The 14,641-nt window shown below is 54.8% G+C and overlaps 1 protein-coding gene across 1 annotated transcript in view; it reads left to right on the top strand.

Annotated features, from left to right (window-relative positions):
- LOC144718585 (uncharacterized) overlaps window positions 1-13,918 on the top strand; it is a 33,710-nt gene extending 19,792 nt beyond the window's left edge. Inside the window, exon 3 of the mRNA XM_078593959.1 lies at window positions 13,100-13,918. Coding sequence (XP_078450085.1) covers window positions 13,100-13,918 — 819 coding nt within the window. The remainder of the gene's footprint in view (window positions 1-13,099) is intronic.
- Window positions 13,919-14,641: the final 723 nt, after the last annotated feature.

Genomic DNA, 14,641 nt, shown 5'->3' with positions numbered 1-14,641 from the left:
TCTCTCCCTCTCGCGTGAGTCTGCTGGAGTCAGCACTCCCGGCCATGCTGAGCCAGCAAGATCCCACAGCACTCGCCCCATCAGCACAATTCTCCTCTCAACATCACAACGAACATCACCGCTACTATCGCAGCTGTTACCGTCACTGCCATCACCACTACCATTACAGCCATCACCGTGACCATTGCAGCTATTGCCGTCACCGCCATCACCACCGTCGTCACCACTACCGTCACCACTACCATCACCACTACCATCACCAACTACCACCACCACTACCATCACCACGACCATCTCAATTGTTACCGTCACTGCCATCACCACTACCATTACAGCCATCACCGTGACCATTGCAGCTATTGCCGTCACCGCCATCACCACCGCCATCACCACTACCGTCACCACTACCATCACCACGACCATCTCAATTGTTACCGTTACCGCCATCACCAATACCATCACAGCCGTCACCACGACCATCTCAGTTGTTACCATCACCGCCATCACCAATACCATCGCAGCTGTTACCGTCAACGCCACCACCATCATCACCATCATCACCATCATCACCATCATCACCATCGCAACTGTTTCCTACACTGCCATCACCACTACCATCACTACCATCACTGCCATCACCACTATCACCATCATTACCACCATCACCGTAACCCTACCATCATCACCATCACTAACATCACCACCACCATCATCACAGCAGCCATCACCACCAGGATCATCATTACAGCTATCGCAACCATCATCGCCATCACCACCATCACAGCCTTCACTGCCATCTTCACCGCCACAACTAATTACTACCATCACCATCACGACCATCACAGCTCTCACCATCATCACCACCAATGCCTGTGGTGATGGGTGCCCGTACATGCATATCGCTGTCGGTGTTTATGCGTGTGTTTGTGCGCGTGTGTGAATACGTTTATGAATAATGTGTGTGTACACATGCATGGTCCGCATCAGATGAGAGCTGTGTGTACGTGCGCTTGTACGCGTGCGCTTGTACGCGTGTGTGTCTAGGTCGACTCAGCCTTAAACTAGTACCTAGTGCTGTCTGTAAACATCGCCACGAGGGAGACAAAGGCAGCCGGGTGCGGTGCTGGCTTCCTACCCCCTCGTGTGCCATTGCTGGCTGTCAGAGGTGCTCGCCAAACAGCACTTGCCCCAACAGTCTGTAAAGGCTACACGTGGGGATCTTTGTCTTTGTTTCTGACCACGGTTGTGCGTTCGTGTGTTGTGATCAAGTGCACGTATGTTGGTGACCCTGAGCCAACGGTTTGCAATTCCACATTACCATGGTCAGGGGCAGTACATCCATATAATTTCTGTTTCAATAGGCAAGCTGCACCGTGCGGTGTGTGTGGGCTGGTCTGTGATGCCGCAGCCTGTGATGCTATTTCTCTATATTTAGGCCCTGACCTCTGGGCTTGCATCTGTCGCCAGGCAACAGCTGATGCAGCGAAATTTGCAATGTCGGCTGTCTCCCCTGACGACCGTCGCCCACGGCGACCGATACCCGCGGCAAATGCCAGCCGCGCCGTGGCAACCTGTTTGCCATCGCCGTTAACCCTTGGCGTCGGTTGCTGTAGCAACTGTCGCATTCCTGTCGGCGGCGCCGGTAACCGGGTGGGCCAGTCTTTGGCGCTACCCGTGGCAGCCGTTGCTGTGATGCGGGTTACCATAGCAACCGTCGCTGGGACGACGGTTGCCGACGGAGACCGTTACTAGGGCGGAGATTACCATGCATGCCGGCGCATGGGTGGATGTAATCACCCAGGAAAAGGCACGCTGAGTCTCCAGGCTTGTTTTAAAGAGGGTCCTGCTACTCAATTGGGGGTGTTCAATCATCCCCAATTGAGTAACAACCCCGCCACTCTCGTACGGGAGCGTAACAACTAAAGCTCGGCACAGGTGGACGCAATGATCCTTTGCTCGAGTACAACATCTCCTGGCCACCGCGCAGCCAGAGCCTATAGCACCTGGGTATTCCAAGTAGGCCAAGCGTCACCGAGTGGACGAACGGCGGCTGTTGTTATGGTTGTTGCTGTGCGTGCGTGTGTGAATTTGGAACTAAACGTGCCTTCCGTCAATGACTTTGTGTGCGCAAATATCAATGTTTGGGAATTTGTACGTGCCCTTGTGTGCGAGTTAGAATGTGTGCCTGATGCAATTGCCGCGTATGGATTTGAGTGTACGTACGTGTGTGTGTGTGTGTGTCTGCGAGGCTGCGCTACAAACACGGCGACCCGAGTTTGATTCCAGCTCGCGGCCAACAACAGCAGTGACAATTATCGGAACAGGTCCTGGGGCTCCCCTAGGTCTACTTAGCCTCAAATGAGTACCTGATGCGGTGTGTGTCAACATCGTCACTGGAGAGGCAAATGCCGTTTGGCCGTGGTGTTATCCACACAACCTCCTCGTGCACCGTGCCGGCCTTCATAGGCGCTACTCACTCGCAGCACTTGCCCCAAAAGTTTGTTAAGGCTACACGGGGGATCTTTGTCTTTGTTCATCCACCACACTGCAGGTCACCACTCCTCACGCTTTTTCTTCCCTCGCACTGCTCTACTAATTCGATAATTCCCTCCTCCCGACGTCACTTTTGCTTACCGCCTTCGACGCAATCGTGCTAGTGTGCGGGACCTTTTTGCCATCATCAAAAATGATGGGGGGGGGGGGAAATGAGAATGTGTTTTTACCCTTGCTGACAATAAATCGGGTGTCAAGATGTCCCAACACCAGAGAGACACCGTTTGCAAGGCATCAAGTCTGCATGAACCATTGCCTTTGTGCTGTTCGCCTTTTGGCGTTCTCTCTCTGGTCTCACACTGGTGAGACAAGGCGGCCATGAAGAAGACTGTCTCTGGTGTAGGACAATCTGTTCCAAAGGCAATGCGTGTGTTATCGGAGCATGTTTTTTGCATGTTTTTTGCATGTTTTTTGCATGTTTTTTGCATGTTTTTTTGCATGTTTTTTGCATGTTTTTTTGCATGTTTTTTTGCATGTTTTTTGCATGTTTTTGCATGTTTTTTGCATGTTTTTTGCATGTTTTTTGCATGCTTTTTTGCATGTTTTTGCATGTTTTTTGCATGTTTTTTGCCACGAGTATTTGTGGTCAATGCAGACTTGATGCCTTGCAAAATGTATCTATGTGGTGTTTGATCATCCTAACACCTCCCTTCTTATTGCTTGGAAGGGTAAAAACCCTATCCCTATTTTTGATAATACAGTAAAACCTTGGATTGCGAGCATAATTCGTTCCGGAACACGTGTTTGTAATCCAGAGCACTCGTATATCAAAGCACTCGTACATCAGTTGTGATCACGTGACGCTCGGCAGACGAAGCGTATACACGTACTACTCGTATTGCAAGACCTCGCTCGTTTATCAAATTAATATTTACTTGAAAAATGTGCTCGTCTTGCAAAACACTCGCAGACCAAGTTACTCGCAACCCAAGGTTCTACTGTAGTCTGTTGCTGGCCACTTGATGTTTTGGGCCTTCTTTCGCACAATACGTAGTCAACCGTGCTGATCGGAGATGCTAATCGGTGGTCTAGCAAATACATAGAGGGTGGCTGAAAAGTCAGGATGCATTGGGTAATTAGTATTATTGTGCAGGATGGCCAAAAGTAAGGACACATAGAGGGTGGCCAAAGTCAGGACACAGGGTTATTATTGTACAAATTGGCCCACAGATCAGCACACATAGGGTTCATCTTCTTGGTTCTTTTGGTAAAGTCACGTAGAAGGAAAATAATAAAATAATAAAAATAAAACATAATAAAATAATTCTCACGACGTTTTGGCCACAACGCAAGCAGCCGTCTTCAGGTGGAGAACAGGTCTGTCGAGAAGACTCTGCCTTCTCGACAGACCTGTTCTCCATTATTTTCCTTCTACGTGACTTTACCGAAAGAACCAAGAAGATGAATCCCTGCAGTCACGAAAGCTTTAAATCGAAACACATAGGGTTGTCATTATGCAACCCTATCTGTCCTGGCTTTTTTGGGCCATCCTGCATACCAGTTCTGAATTGATTTAATTGATTTACTCTGAGGTAAATTCAAGAATTGTCAATAAATGTTGTAGCTGTGTTAAATTTCAACGGCTGTGAATTCTACTGTAGACGTAGCTGTTTGTCAAAGTGTTTTATACGTAAATTTACGAATAATAATAATAATAGTCCTCATCATTATTTGTTGCCACCTAGTTGAGTGGCACCGAGTTTGTGTTGTGAATTTGTCCGTGTGAATTTTCTCCGGCACGTAAATGTACGTGCGTGCGCGCATGCGTGCGTGCGCGCGTGGCTGTAGATTAATTGATTTCCGTGCGCCTCTTCGTTCAGAATTATAGGCGAGAAGCCTGCATGCATGTATGTATGTATGTTGAACTTCTTTCACACCACCGTACATAGCTAACCGTGTTAATCGGAGGTGCGGAGGAAGGACAACAAACTAAACACAAACATCGGGTCAAAATAAATAGAAATAATAAAATGATAAAATAATAAAACATAATAAAATCATTCTCACGACGTTTATTTTATTATGTTTTATTTTATTATTTTATTATTTCCATTCTACGTGACTTTACCGAAAGAACCAAGAAGATGAATCGCTGCAGTCACGAAAGCTTTAAATCGAAATCAAAATAAATAGTTTTTCAAACTAGATGATTCAAAAGTGCATGGCTCCGGTGGCTTCCTAACCTCAGAAGGAAGAGCGTTCCAGACGGCCGCAGAAGCGCATCTGAAAGCGCCGGGTGACGCGGTGACCGTCTTCGTTTGATGGCCAACCAAAAGCCGCAGCTGCGTGATGGTACTAGTTCCATGGTCTAACTAGTTCCATGGTCTAACTAGTTCCATGGTCTAAACCGGCAGTGATGGGCAAACTTAATTTGTAGCTTTTGTGACTGCAGGAATTACTCTTTGGTTCTTTCGGTAAAGTCACGTATAAAGAGAAAATAATAAATGAAATACTAGCATACGACGTTTCGATTGCAACACAAGCAATCATCATCAGCTATAAATGAAATAGAAACACAAATCTAGTATACTTAGAAATGTTACGTAATACAACAGAGAGTTGGATAACATAACAGTCAACACCCTACCTGGTTGATTACGTTCTTCCTGAGAATGCTAAATTTGAGAGAGAGAGAAAACACAGAACCAGAGACGTATAGACAGACATGTCTCTGTGTTGACTGTTATGTTATCCGACTCTCTGTTGTATTACATTACATTCTAAGTATACTAGATTTGTGTTTCTATTTCATTTATACCTGATGATGATTGCTTGTGTTGCAATCGAAACGTCGTATGCTAGTATTTAATTTATTATTTTATCTTTATACGTCACTTTACCGAAAGAACCAAAGAGTGATGGGCAACCCCAGACTTTAATCGGTGGACCACATGAGCGGCCCTCTTTCACCTCGATGGGCCGCAGGCTTGACACCGTGCTCGTGCGCTAATCGTGACCCCACGTGCCGCCCTAGAGACGCCCTTTTCGACCGGGACATCGCGAGGGGCCTCCACGGGACACGTGAGGCCCGTGGGGGGGGATGCAGGTTGCCCACCACTGAGCTACGGCCTCACCTACAGCCCCGCACCTCCGGTTAGCATGGTTGGCTACGTGCGGTGCGCGAAAGGAGTTAAACGTGCGTACGCGCAACATCGAGACGCCAAGGGATGCATGCGGCACGCGGGTCGTAGGTTGCCCACCCACCACTGGTTGGGGGGGCGGGGAAACTGAACACGTTGGGTGTCAATAACGCCACGGCGCTTGAAAGGAAAAGTATCTCGTAATGCGACACGGCGTCGTAGAGTAATCGCGGCGATGATAATAACAATCAAATAATATTCTTGGTTCTTTCGGTAAAGTCACGTAGAAAAAAAAGCATATGCTATTATTTTATTATATAGATTTTATTATTTTGTTATTTCCCTTCTACGTGGCTTTACCGAAAGAACCAAGAATATGAATCCCAGCAGTCACGAAAGCTTTAAATCAAAATCAAATAATAATCAAACAATCCCGGTTTAAACAACGTGCTTTTCAGACACTTTGGAAACGCCGGGGTTCATCCTCAGGAGAATCGTGAAGTGGCTTTTTCTTTATTAATTGGGCATAGCACGTCGACTGATTACGAGTATAATTCGGACGGAAATAATTTGTCCGAATTTTTTCGATCGGGGAAGAAGCCATCTCGTGAAATACCACGGACACGGATGGGGCGTTCAGTTATGCGCGCAGGTGTGTGTGTGTAAACGCATCGGCTAATTTCACAAAGTAAGCCATATATTCCAAGACTATACATAATTATTACCTTAACAGTAACACCCCCCCCACCCCCCCGTGGGTGTATATTCGGGTGATTGTGAAACTTTGTGCTGGTTGCCTAATTTGTGGAACTGCCTGTGTGTGCGCGCGCGTGATTCCGCATACCGACGTGAAGGAAGCCGGTGAGGGTGTGTGAACGTGTCCGTGCGTGCGAGACCGTGTCTACGCGCGCGCGCGTGTGTGTGGTCTGTGTTTTAAGCGGTCAAGGCCGCCTCCAATGTTGCGGCCTCTCGTTATGAGTTTGCGGATTGTGCCGGGTGTGCGCGCGTGTGTGTGCGCGCGTGTGCACGTGCGTGCGCGCGTGCGTGGCCGTGTGGCTGCGCGTGCGTTTGCGCGCGTGCGTGGCTCTGCGCGCCCGTGGCTGTGTGCGCGTGTGCACGTGCGCCCGTGCGTGCGCCGTGCGTTTGTCTGTCTGTCTGCGCGTGCGTGCGTGGGACGACCGCACCACATTTAGCCTGCATGCTGCAGCCTGAGATCACAGGCTGCGTGAGAGGGAGAGGGATTGGCGAGAGGGATTGTGGAGAGGGGAGGGGTGAGAGCTAGCGAGGAGGGGAGAATTTGGGCTGAGGTGGCTTGGCGTTTGGAAAATTCCATTCACAGGCCAAGGTGTGTGTGCTCGTGTGTGCGAGTGTAATGACTGTGTTGATGTGGTGGGAGTTGGTTCGTGTACACGCGTGAGTCAGTGAATGTTATTCTTGTGATCGCGCACACGCGTGTGTGTACGTGCGTTTCGTGAGTCACCGAGTCGTATAATTATTATCGTGAGGGTTTGTGTGAGCCGTAAGTCGGTGGTGTGCTATTATGATTGTGTGTGTGTGTGATGTTGGTGTGTGTTTGTAAGAGGTGTTTTTATTGGGGGTTTTGTATTGTGTTGTGATTGTGAGTCACGTGTAAGAGTGTGTGTACGTGTATAAGTGTATATTTTGTGAGTGCTGTGTGTGTGTGTTATGGTGCGAGGGAATGTGCAAGCGAGTGTGCCAGAGCATGTTTGGGTACGTTTGCGGGACTATGTGAAAAATGTCTCTACGTGTGTGTACTTAGGAATGTTATGGTTTTGAGTATGTGAGAGTGTTTCACGGTGTGTGTTGGGGTGAGCATATAAGGGCGGACGTGTGTGTTAACACACGAGTAAGGCATGTAATAGCGAGCGCATTAATGAGCAAGTGTCCGTGTGAGCGAATGAGCGCGGGAGTTTGCATGAAGATGTGTGACTGGGCGAGTATCCGAGTGAGTACAAGTGTGAGCGAGCGAGTGAGTGTGTGAGCGATAGAGTGAGTGTGTGAGCGATAGAGTGAGCGAGTGTGTGAGCGATAGAGTGAGTGAGTGTGTGAGCGATAGTGAGCGAGTGTGTGAGCGATAGAGTGAGTGAGTGTGTGAGCGATAGAGTGAGTGAGTGTGTGAGCGATAGAGTGAGTGAGTGTGTGAGCGATAGAGTGAGTGAGTGTGTGAGCGATAGAGTGAGTGAGTGTGTGAGCGATAGAGTGAGTGAGTGAGTGTGTGAGCGATAGAGTGAGCGAGTGTGTGAGCGATAGAGTGAGCGAGTGTGTGAGCGATAGAGTGAGTGAGTGTGTGAGCGATAGAGTGAGCGAGTGTGTGAGCGATAGAGTGAGTGAGTGTGTGAGCGATAGAGTGAGCGAGTGTGTGAGCGATAGAGTGAGCGAGTGTGTGAGCGATAGAGTGAGTGAGTGTGTGAGCGATAGAGTGAGCGAGTGTGTGAGCGATAGAGTGAGCGAGTGTGTGAGCGATAGAGTGAGTGAGTGTGTGAGCGAGCGAGTGTGTGAGGGAGTGAGCGAGCGAGTGTGTGAGGGAGTGAGCGAGTGTGTGAGCGAGTGAGCGAGTGTGTGAGCGAGTGAGCGAGTGTGTGAGCGAGTGAGTGAGCGAGTGTGTGAGCGAGTGAGTGAGCGAGTGTGTGAACGTCGTGTGTGACTGGTTGAGCATGTGAGTGAATGAGCGAGCGAGCGATGTGTGAACGCGTGCGTGACTCGTTGAGCACGTGAGTGAGCGAGCGAATGCGTGAAACTAAATGTGAGCAAGTGAGCGAGCGAGCGAACGTGCGACTCCGCGCGTTACTTGGCGAGCACGATTTCGAGGGGCGAGCACGCTTGCTAGGGGCGAGCACGCTTGCGAGGGGCGAGCACGCTTGCGAGGGGCGAGCACGCTTGCGAGGGGCGAGCACGCTTGCGAGGGGCGAGCACGCTTGCTTGCGAGGGGCGAGCACGCTTGCTTGCGAGGGGCGAGCACGCTTGCGAGGGGCGAGCACGCTTGCTTGCGAGGGGCGAGCACGCTTGCTTGCGAGGGGCGAGCACGCTCGCGAGGGGCGAGCACGCTTGCTTGCGAGGGGCGAGCACGCTTGCTTGCGAGGGGCGAGCACGCTTGCGAGGGGCGAGCACGCTTGCTTGCGAGGGGCGAGCACGCTTGCTCGCGAGGGGCGAGCACGCTTGCGAGGGGCGAGCACGCTTGCTTGCGAGGGGCGAGCACGCTTGCTTGCGAGGGGCGAGCACGCTTGCTCGCGAGGGGCGAGCACGCTTGCGAGGGGCGAGCACGCTTGCTTGCGAGGGGCGAGCACGCTTGCTTGCGAGGGGCGAGCACGCTTGCTTGCGAGGGGCGAGCACGCTTGCTTGCGAGGGGCGAGCACGCTTGCTTGCGAGGGGCGAGCACGCTTGCTTGCGAGGGGCGAGCACGCTTGCTTGCGAGGGGCGAGCACGCTCGCGAGGGGCGAGCACGCTTGCTTGCGAGGGGCGAGCACGCTTGCTTGCGAGGGGCGAGCACGCTTGCTTGCGAGGGGCGAGCACGCTTGCGAGGGGCGAGCACGCTTGCTTGCGAGGGGCGAGCACGCTTGCGAGGGGCGAGCACGCTTGCTTGCGAGGGGCGAGCACGCTTGCTTGCGAGGGGCGAGCACGCTTGCTTGCGAGGGGCGAGCACGCTTGCTTGCGAGGGGCGAGCACGCTTGCTTGCGAGGGGCGAGCACGCTTGCTTGCGAGGGGCGAGCACGCTTGCTTGCGAGGGGCGAGCTCGCTTGCTTGCGAGGGGCGAGCACGCTTGCGAGGGGCGAGCACGCTTGCTTGCGAGGGGCGAGCACGCTTGCTTGCGAGGGGCGAGCTCGCTTGCTTGCGAGGGGCGAGCACGCTTGCGAGGGGCGAGCACGCTTGCGAGGGGCGAGCTCGCTTGCGAGGGGCGAGCACGCTTGCGAGGGGCGAGCTCGCTTGCTTGCGAGGGGCGAGCTCGCTTGCTTGCGAGGGGCGAGCTCGCTTGCGAGGGGCGAGCACGCTCGCTTGCGAGGGGCGAGCACGCTTGCTTGCGAGGGGCGAGCACGCTTGCTTGCGAGGGGCGAGCACGCTTGCTTGCGAGGGGCGAGCACGCTTGCTTGCGAGGGGCGAGCACGCTTGCTTGCGAGGGGCGAGCACGCTTGCGAGGGGCGAGCACGCTTGCTTGCGAGGGGCGAGCACGCTTGCGAGGGGCGAGCACGCTTGCGAGGGGCGAGCTCGCTTGCTTGCGAGGGGCGAGCACGCTTGCGAGGGGCGAGCTCGCTTGCTTGCGAGGGGCGAGCTCGCTTGCTTGCGAGGGGCGAGCACGCTTGCGAGGGGCGAGCTCGCTTGCTTGCGAGGGGCGAGCACGCTTGCGAGGGGCGAGCTCGCTTGCTTGCGAGGGGCGAGCACGCTCGCTTGCGAGGGGCGAGCACGCTTGCGAGGGGCGAGCACGCTCGCGAGGGGCGAGCACGCTCGCGAGGGGCGAGCACGCTCGCGAGGGGCGAGCACGCTCGCGAGGGGCGAGCACGCTCGCGAGGGCGAGCACGCTCGCGAGGGGCGAGCACGCTCGCGAGGGCGAGCACGCTCGCGAGGGGCGAGCACGCTCGCGAGGGGCGAGCACGCTCGCGAGGGCGAGCACGCTCGCGAGGGCGAGCACGCTCGCGAGGGGCGAGCACGCTTGCGAGGGCGAGCACGCTCGCGAGGGGCGAGCACGCTCGCGTGCTTGCGGCGCTGCACAAGCACGTGCACGCTGCCCAGTTCCGCTGCACTCGTACACAAATACCTTCCGAGTGTCGTCATCGGCACGCAGACCCCCCCCCTCCACCACGTCCCACCCCTCCCAGGATTCACCGCCAAACACTCTCACATCCCCCCCCCCAACCGTCAATGTTGAGCTTGGACCTCGCCCTCACCGAGGCCGCTAGTGGCTGGCGCACAACGCCCTCGCTAGTGACGGAAGAGCCCCGGGGCTACGGTTTGATTCCCGCCGCTACAGCCGCCCCCCACACCCCCTCCCCTGCTTCCTGTCGTGCTCACAGAGCCATTGCTGTTCCCGAAGTAGCAGTGGTCAGTCCTGTTCAATAACGGTAGTTTAGGATTTAGGGCGCCGTGTCAATCCGCTGCTTGCTGGATGAAGGCCTCTACCCCCCCGTGGAGTGTCGCTCGTACAGGCGGTTTGACTATACTTCACCGAGCTGGTCAGGAGATGTGGTCCAGGACCTGTTGTTGAGATAGCACTTGGCCCAGTTGAGAGGACCGTGTGCTAACCACGGCACCACCACTCCACGTCGCAGTCATGGGTCGTTCTTGGCCCCATCATTAGCATCGTTGTTGTCTCCATCATTGTCATTGCGGCCAGCATCATCATCAACATCATCATCATTGTCAACACATCGTCACTATCATATGGCAGTCTTCATCAGCCTACATCGTGATCAGCTGCGTTTAGAGCATTTGGCTGCAATACATTTCTACACGATTAGCAATTGAGTTGAGCTTTCATTTGTGATAGCCAGGTCGTTTCTGAACAAGAGCTTAATTAGCTTAGTAATCCTTACCTGCAAAAATAAAAATAAAAGTACTTTTAATTCATCATCATCATCATCCCTCTCGAGTCCATAAGTGAGCAATCACATTTTGTGCTGTGGACGTACTGGCCCCACCCCCCCACCCCCCCACCCCCCCACCCCCCCACCCCCCCACCCCCCCACCCCCCGCGCATTTGGAAAGTGGAATTTCCACAGCCGGCTCTGGGGGCCGCAAGCAGGAGTGAGCGTCGGACCCGTGCGCTGCTGCTGTCAGCTCAGCGCGTGGCCAACTCTCGCTTGAGGTCCGGACCGCGCTCAGATTTCTCTTCACCCGCCGTGCGGTCCGAGCCGCTGGTGGAAGTTCCACTTTGTCCAGTGGCAGGGAGAGAGGCGTTGTTTATCTCGATAAGTTCGTGTGTGTGGGAGGAGGAGGAGGAGGAGAGCGGAAGTGCCCAGGGAATATTCTTAGGTTTTTTCGGTAAAGTCACGTAGGTAAAAAAATTAAAATTAATAAAAATAAAATAAAAAATTACGACGTTTCGGAGGCAACACAAGCTTCCGTCTTCAGGTGGAACCGTCACAGCACGCTTGCTGTATCAAGTAAATGGGTAGATAGAAGCGCTTGCTGTATCAAGTAAATGACACAGCAATCGTGCTGTGACGGTTCCACCTGAAGACGGAAGCTTGTGTTGCCTCCGAAACGTCGTGATTTTTATTTTATTTTTATTTATTTTTATTTTTTACTTGATACAGCAAGCGTGCTGTGACGGTTCCACCTGAAGACGGAAGCTTGTGTTGCCTCCGAAACGTCGTGATTTTTATTTTATTTTTATTTTATTTTACTTTTATTAATTTTAATTAATTTTTTACCTACGTGACTTTACAGAAAAAACCTAAAAATATGAATCCTTGCAGTCAAGAAAGCTTCAAATCTAGAATTAATGCCCAGGGAATACCCACGCGGCGGGAGCCTACTTGCTACACTGCCACCCACCCACACCCCGGACAGGTCAGGGGGGGCGGGGAGAGGCTCACCGAGTGATCCGCCAATCCTGACTTGAATCGCCGTCGCCGCGAGCTGTCGAAGCGCTCCGTCTAGTTCTCGATTTTCGGGCTGTCGGAGACCTTTCCATGTCGCGTTGTTCCCAGGAGTAAGCCATTGTGTCCCCCACCCTGTCTCTCTGCGTCTCTCTGCGTCCTGTTGCCCTGAGTTCGGTCCTAATTGCGGTGACGTCATCCGTTGGTCAGTCCGTTGGTCACTCGCGCTAACTTGAGTAATTTACACCCAAACAGAGTTCGGTGATGGCTCATTCAGACCGGAAAGCACTGGGGGACCAGCGGTGTTGATGATGAGCCAGGTCTGACCTTTAAGCTTTGCCCGAGGTCACTTCTTAAGCCGCGTCCGGAAATGTTCGCCGTGCTGATATTTGGTGGGCTTGCTGCCCTCTTCGTGTTTTGAGTTCAGAGTTTGAAGGGAAGAACAAATGTGGCTTAGCGTTGTTCCTCGCCATGGTTTCGGCCGAACGGCCGCCGCGCATTTCCACATCTGGTCATGTGAACAAACCGGAGAGCATTCTGCTTCGCCCGGGGCCCCAGGATGACCCCGGTCCCGGCTCGTGTTCTCCGTGTCTATACGTTGTGTACCATCGCTGGCTTCTGGTTGTGTCCTCTTGTGCTCCATCCTGCCCTCATGGTGTGTCTGCCGTCCCCTCACTTCCCCTCGTGTGCGTCCGCGTTCCGTTTGTCCTCGCCACATCCTCTCGTGTTCCGTCTCATCGTGCCGTGGCCGTCTGGCGCGCTCTTCCTTCCGATATTACTGGGAGCTACGCAATTTTAAATCATCTAAACTGAAAACTAATTTCTTTAGGACTGCTCCCCCCCGCCGTGTCCACCCCACGTCCTCATCGCATCCCCCTCTCACAACCGTCTCCTTCCCCCCCTCCTCCCCCGCAGGTGAAGCGCGAGCCGAACGAGATTTTGCCGAACGCCGGCAGCGTGGCGTCACCTGACGGCGCCGCACTCACCGGGGGGGGGGGCTGCGGGGGCGGCGGCGGCGGCGACACGGACACCAGCTGCGGTGGCGGCGGCGGCGGTGGCAGCAGCGGCCCGCTGAGCGACAATGAGCTGGTGTCCATGTCGGTGCGCGAGCTGAACCAGCACCTGCGAGGCCTCTCCAAGGACGACATAGCGCGGCTCAAGCAGCGCCGGCGCACGCTCAAGAACCGCGGCTACGCCGCCAGCTGCCGCGTCAAGCGCGTCACCCAGAAGGAGGAGCTCGAGCGGCAGAAGGGCGACCTGCAGCTGGAGGTGGAGAAACTGGCGCGCGAGAATGAGAGCATGCGTCTCGAGCTCGGAGCGCTGCGCGCCAAGTACGAGGCGCTGCAGGCGTTCGCGCGCACCGTCGCCCGCGAGCCCATTGCGCCCGCCAAGGTGGCGGCCACCAGCGTCATCACCATCGTCAAGTCGGAGAACAGCGGCGGCGGCGGCAACAACAGCAACAGCGTCATCGGCGTCATCAGCAACAGCGGCATGGGAATCGGCGGCGGCGGCGGCAACAACAACAACAACAACGCGGTGGTGGCGGCGGCGTTAGGGGTGTTGGCGGGAGGTGGCGGCGGCGGAGGCGGCGGAGGAGGCGGAGGAGGAGGAGGCGGGGGGTCGTCGGTCGGCGTGGTGATGCCGCCGGCGCACGCGGCCGCCACCGCCGCCACGGCGAGCCAGCTGCACGCGGCCCACCCCACGGGGCCGGGCGGACACGGGCCTCGCTTCTAGGCCCCGGCGGGGAGCGGCGGGGACCGGCTGTGGCGGCGTGAGCGCTGGGGACGGAGGGGTGGAGGAGACTGAAAGACGCTGGCGTGGAGAGCAGGGTGGTGGTGGTGGTGATGATGGAGGTGGTGATGATGATGGTGGTGATGATGAGCTTCTCGGTTGACCCTGTGACACCCGGGTCTGTCCCGTGACCTCCTGCTGGCTGGCGAGCCTTCGCCGCTCTCACGTGGCCTCAAGGTGCACCTAGCCTGGTGCGGGTGGCGTGTTGCTCCCGCATCGTGGTGAACGGCGGCGGCTGCTGCTGCTGCTGCTGTTGCTACTGGTTTTGTGTGATGGTGACGACGACGACGACGATGATGAGAAGAGGGGCTGAAACAGATGGGTGACGAGGGTTCGAGAAGTGGTCTGCACGGGGAGGTCGTTGAGCTGGCCCTGAGAGGGTCTGCGATGGATCTCAACGAGTTCTCGAAGGAGCCACAGAGAAGGTCTGAATTGGGTCCCAGACTGGGGCACAAGCAGAAGGGGGTGTGGGTGGGGGCGGTGCGTGGGGGGGGGGGTTCCTGCGCGATGGAGCCGCGGAGGGGTAACTGATGACGCCGTAAAGGAATGCAAAAGGGTGGTGGGCCTGAGAGGAGGAACTAAAGGCTGTGGGCCCTGGCGGCGGCGGGGATGGGTGGGTGTGGGGGGAGCTCTGGGTGGAATGAGGTACCAAGGGTTCCTCAAGGG

This window comes from Lampetra planeri, chromosome 5 (assembly GCF_965212315.1).
Source record: "Lampetra planeri chromosome 5, kcLamPlan1.2.h2, whole genome shotgun sequence".
NCBI classification, from domain to species: Eukaryota; Metazoa; Chordata; class Hyperoartia; order Petromyzontiformes; family Petromyzontidae; genus Lampetra; species Lampetra planeri.
Note: the sequence above shows the minus strand (reverse complement) of the source record. Positions and strands in the feature narration are given on the sequence as shown.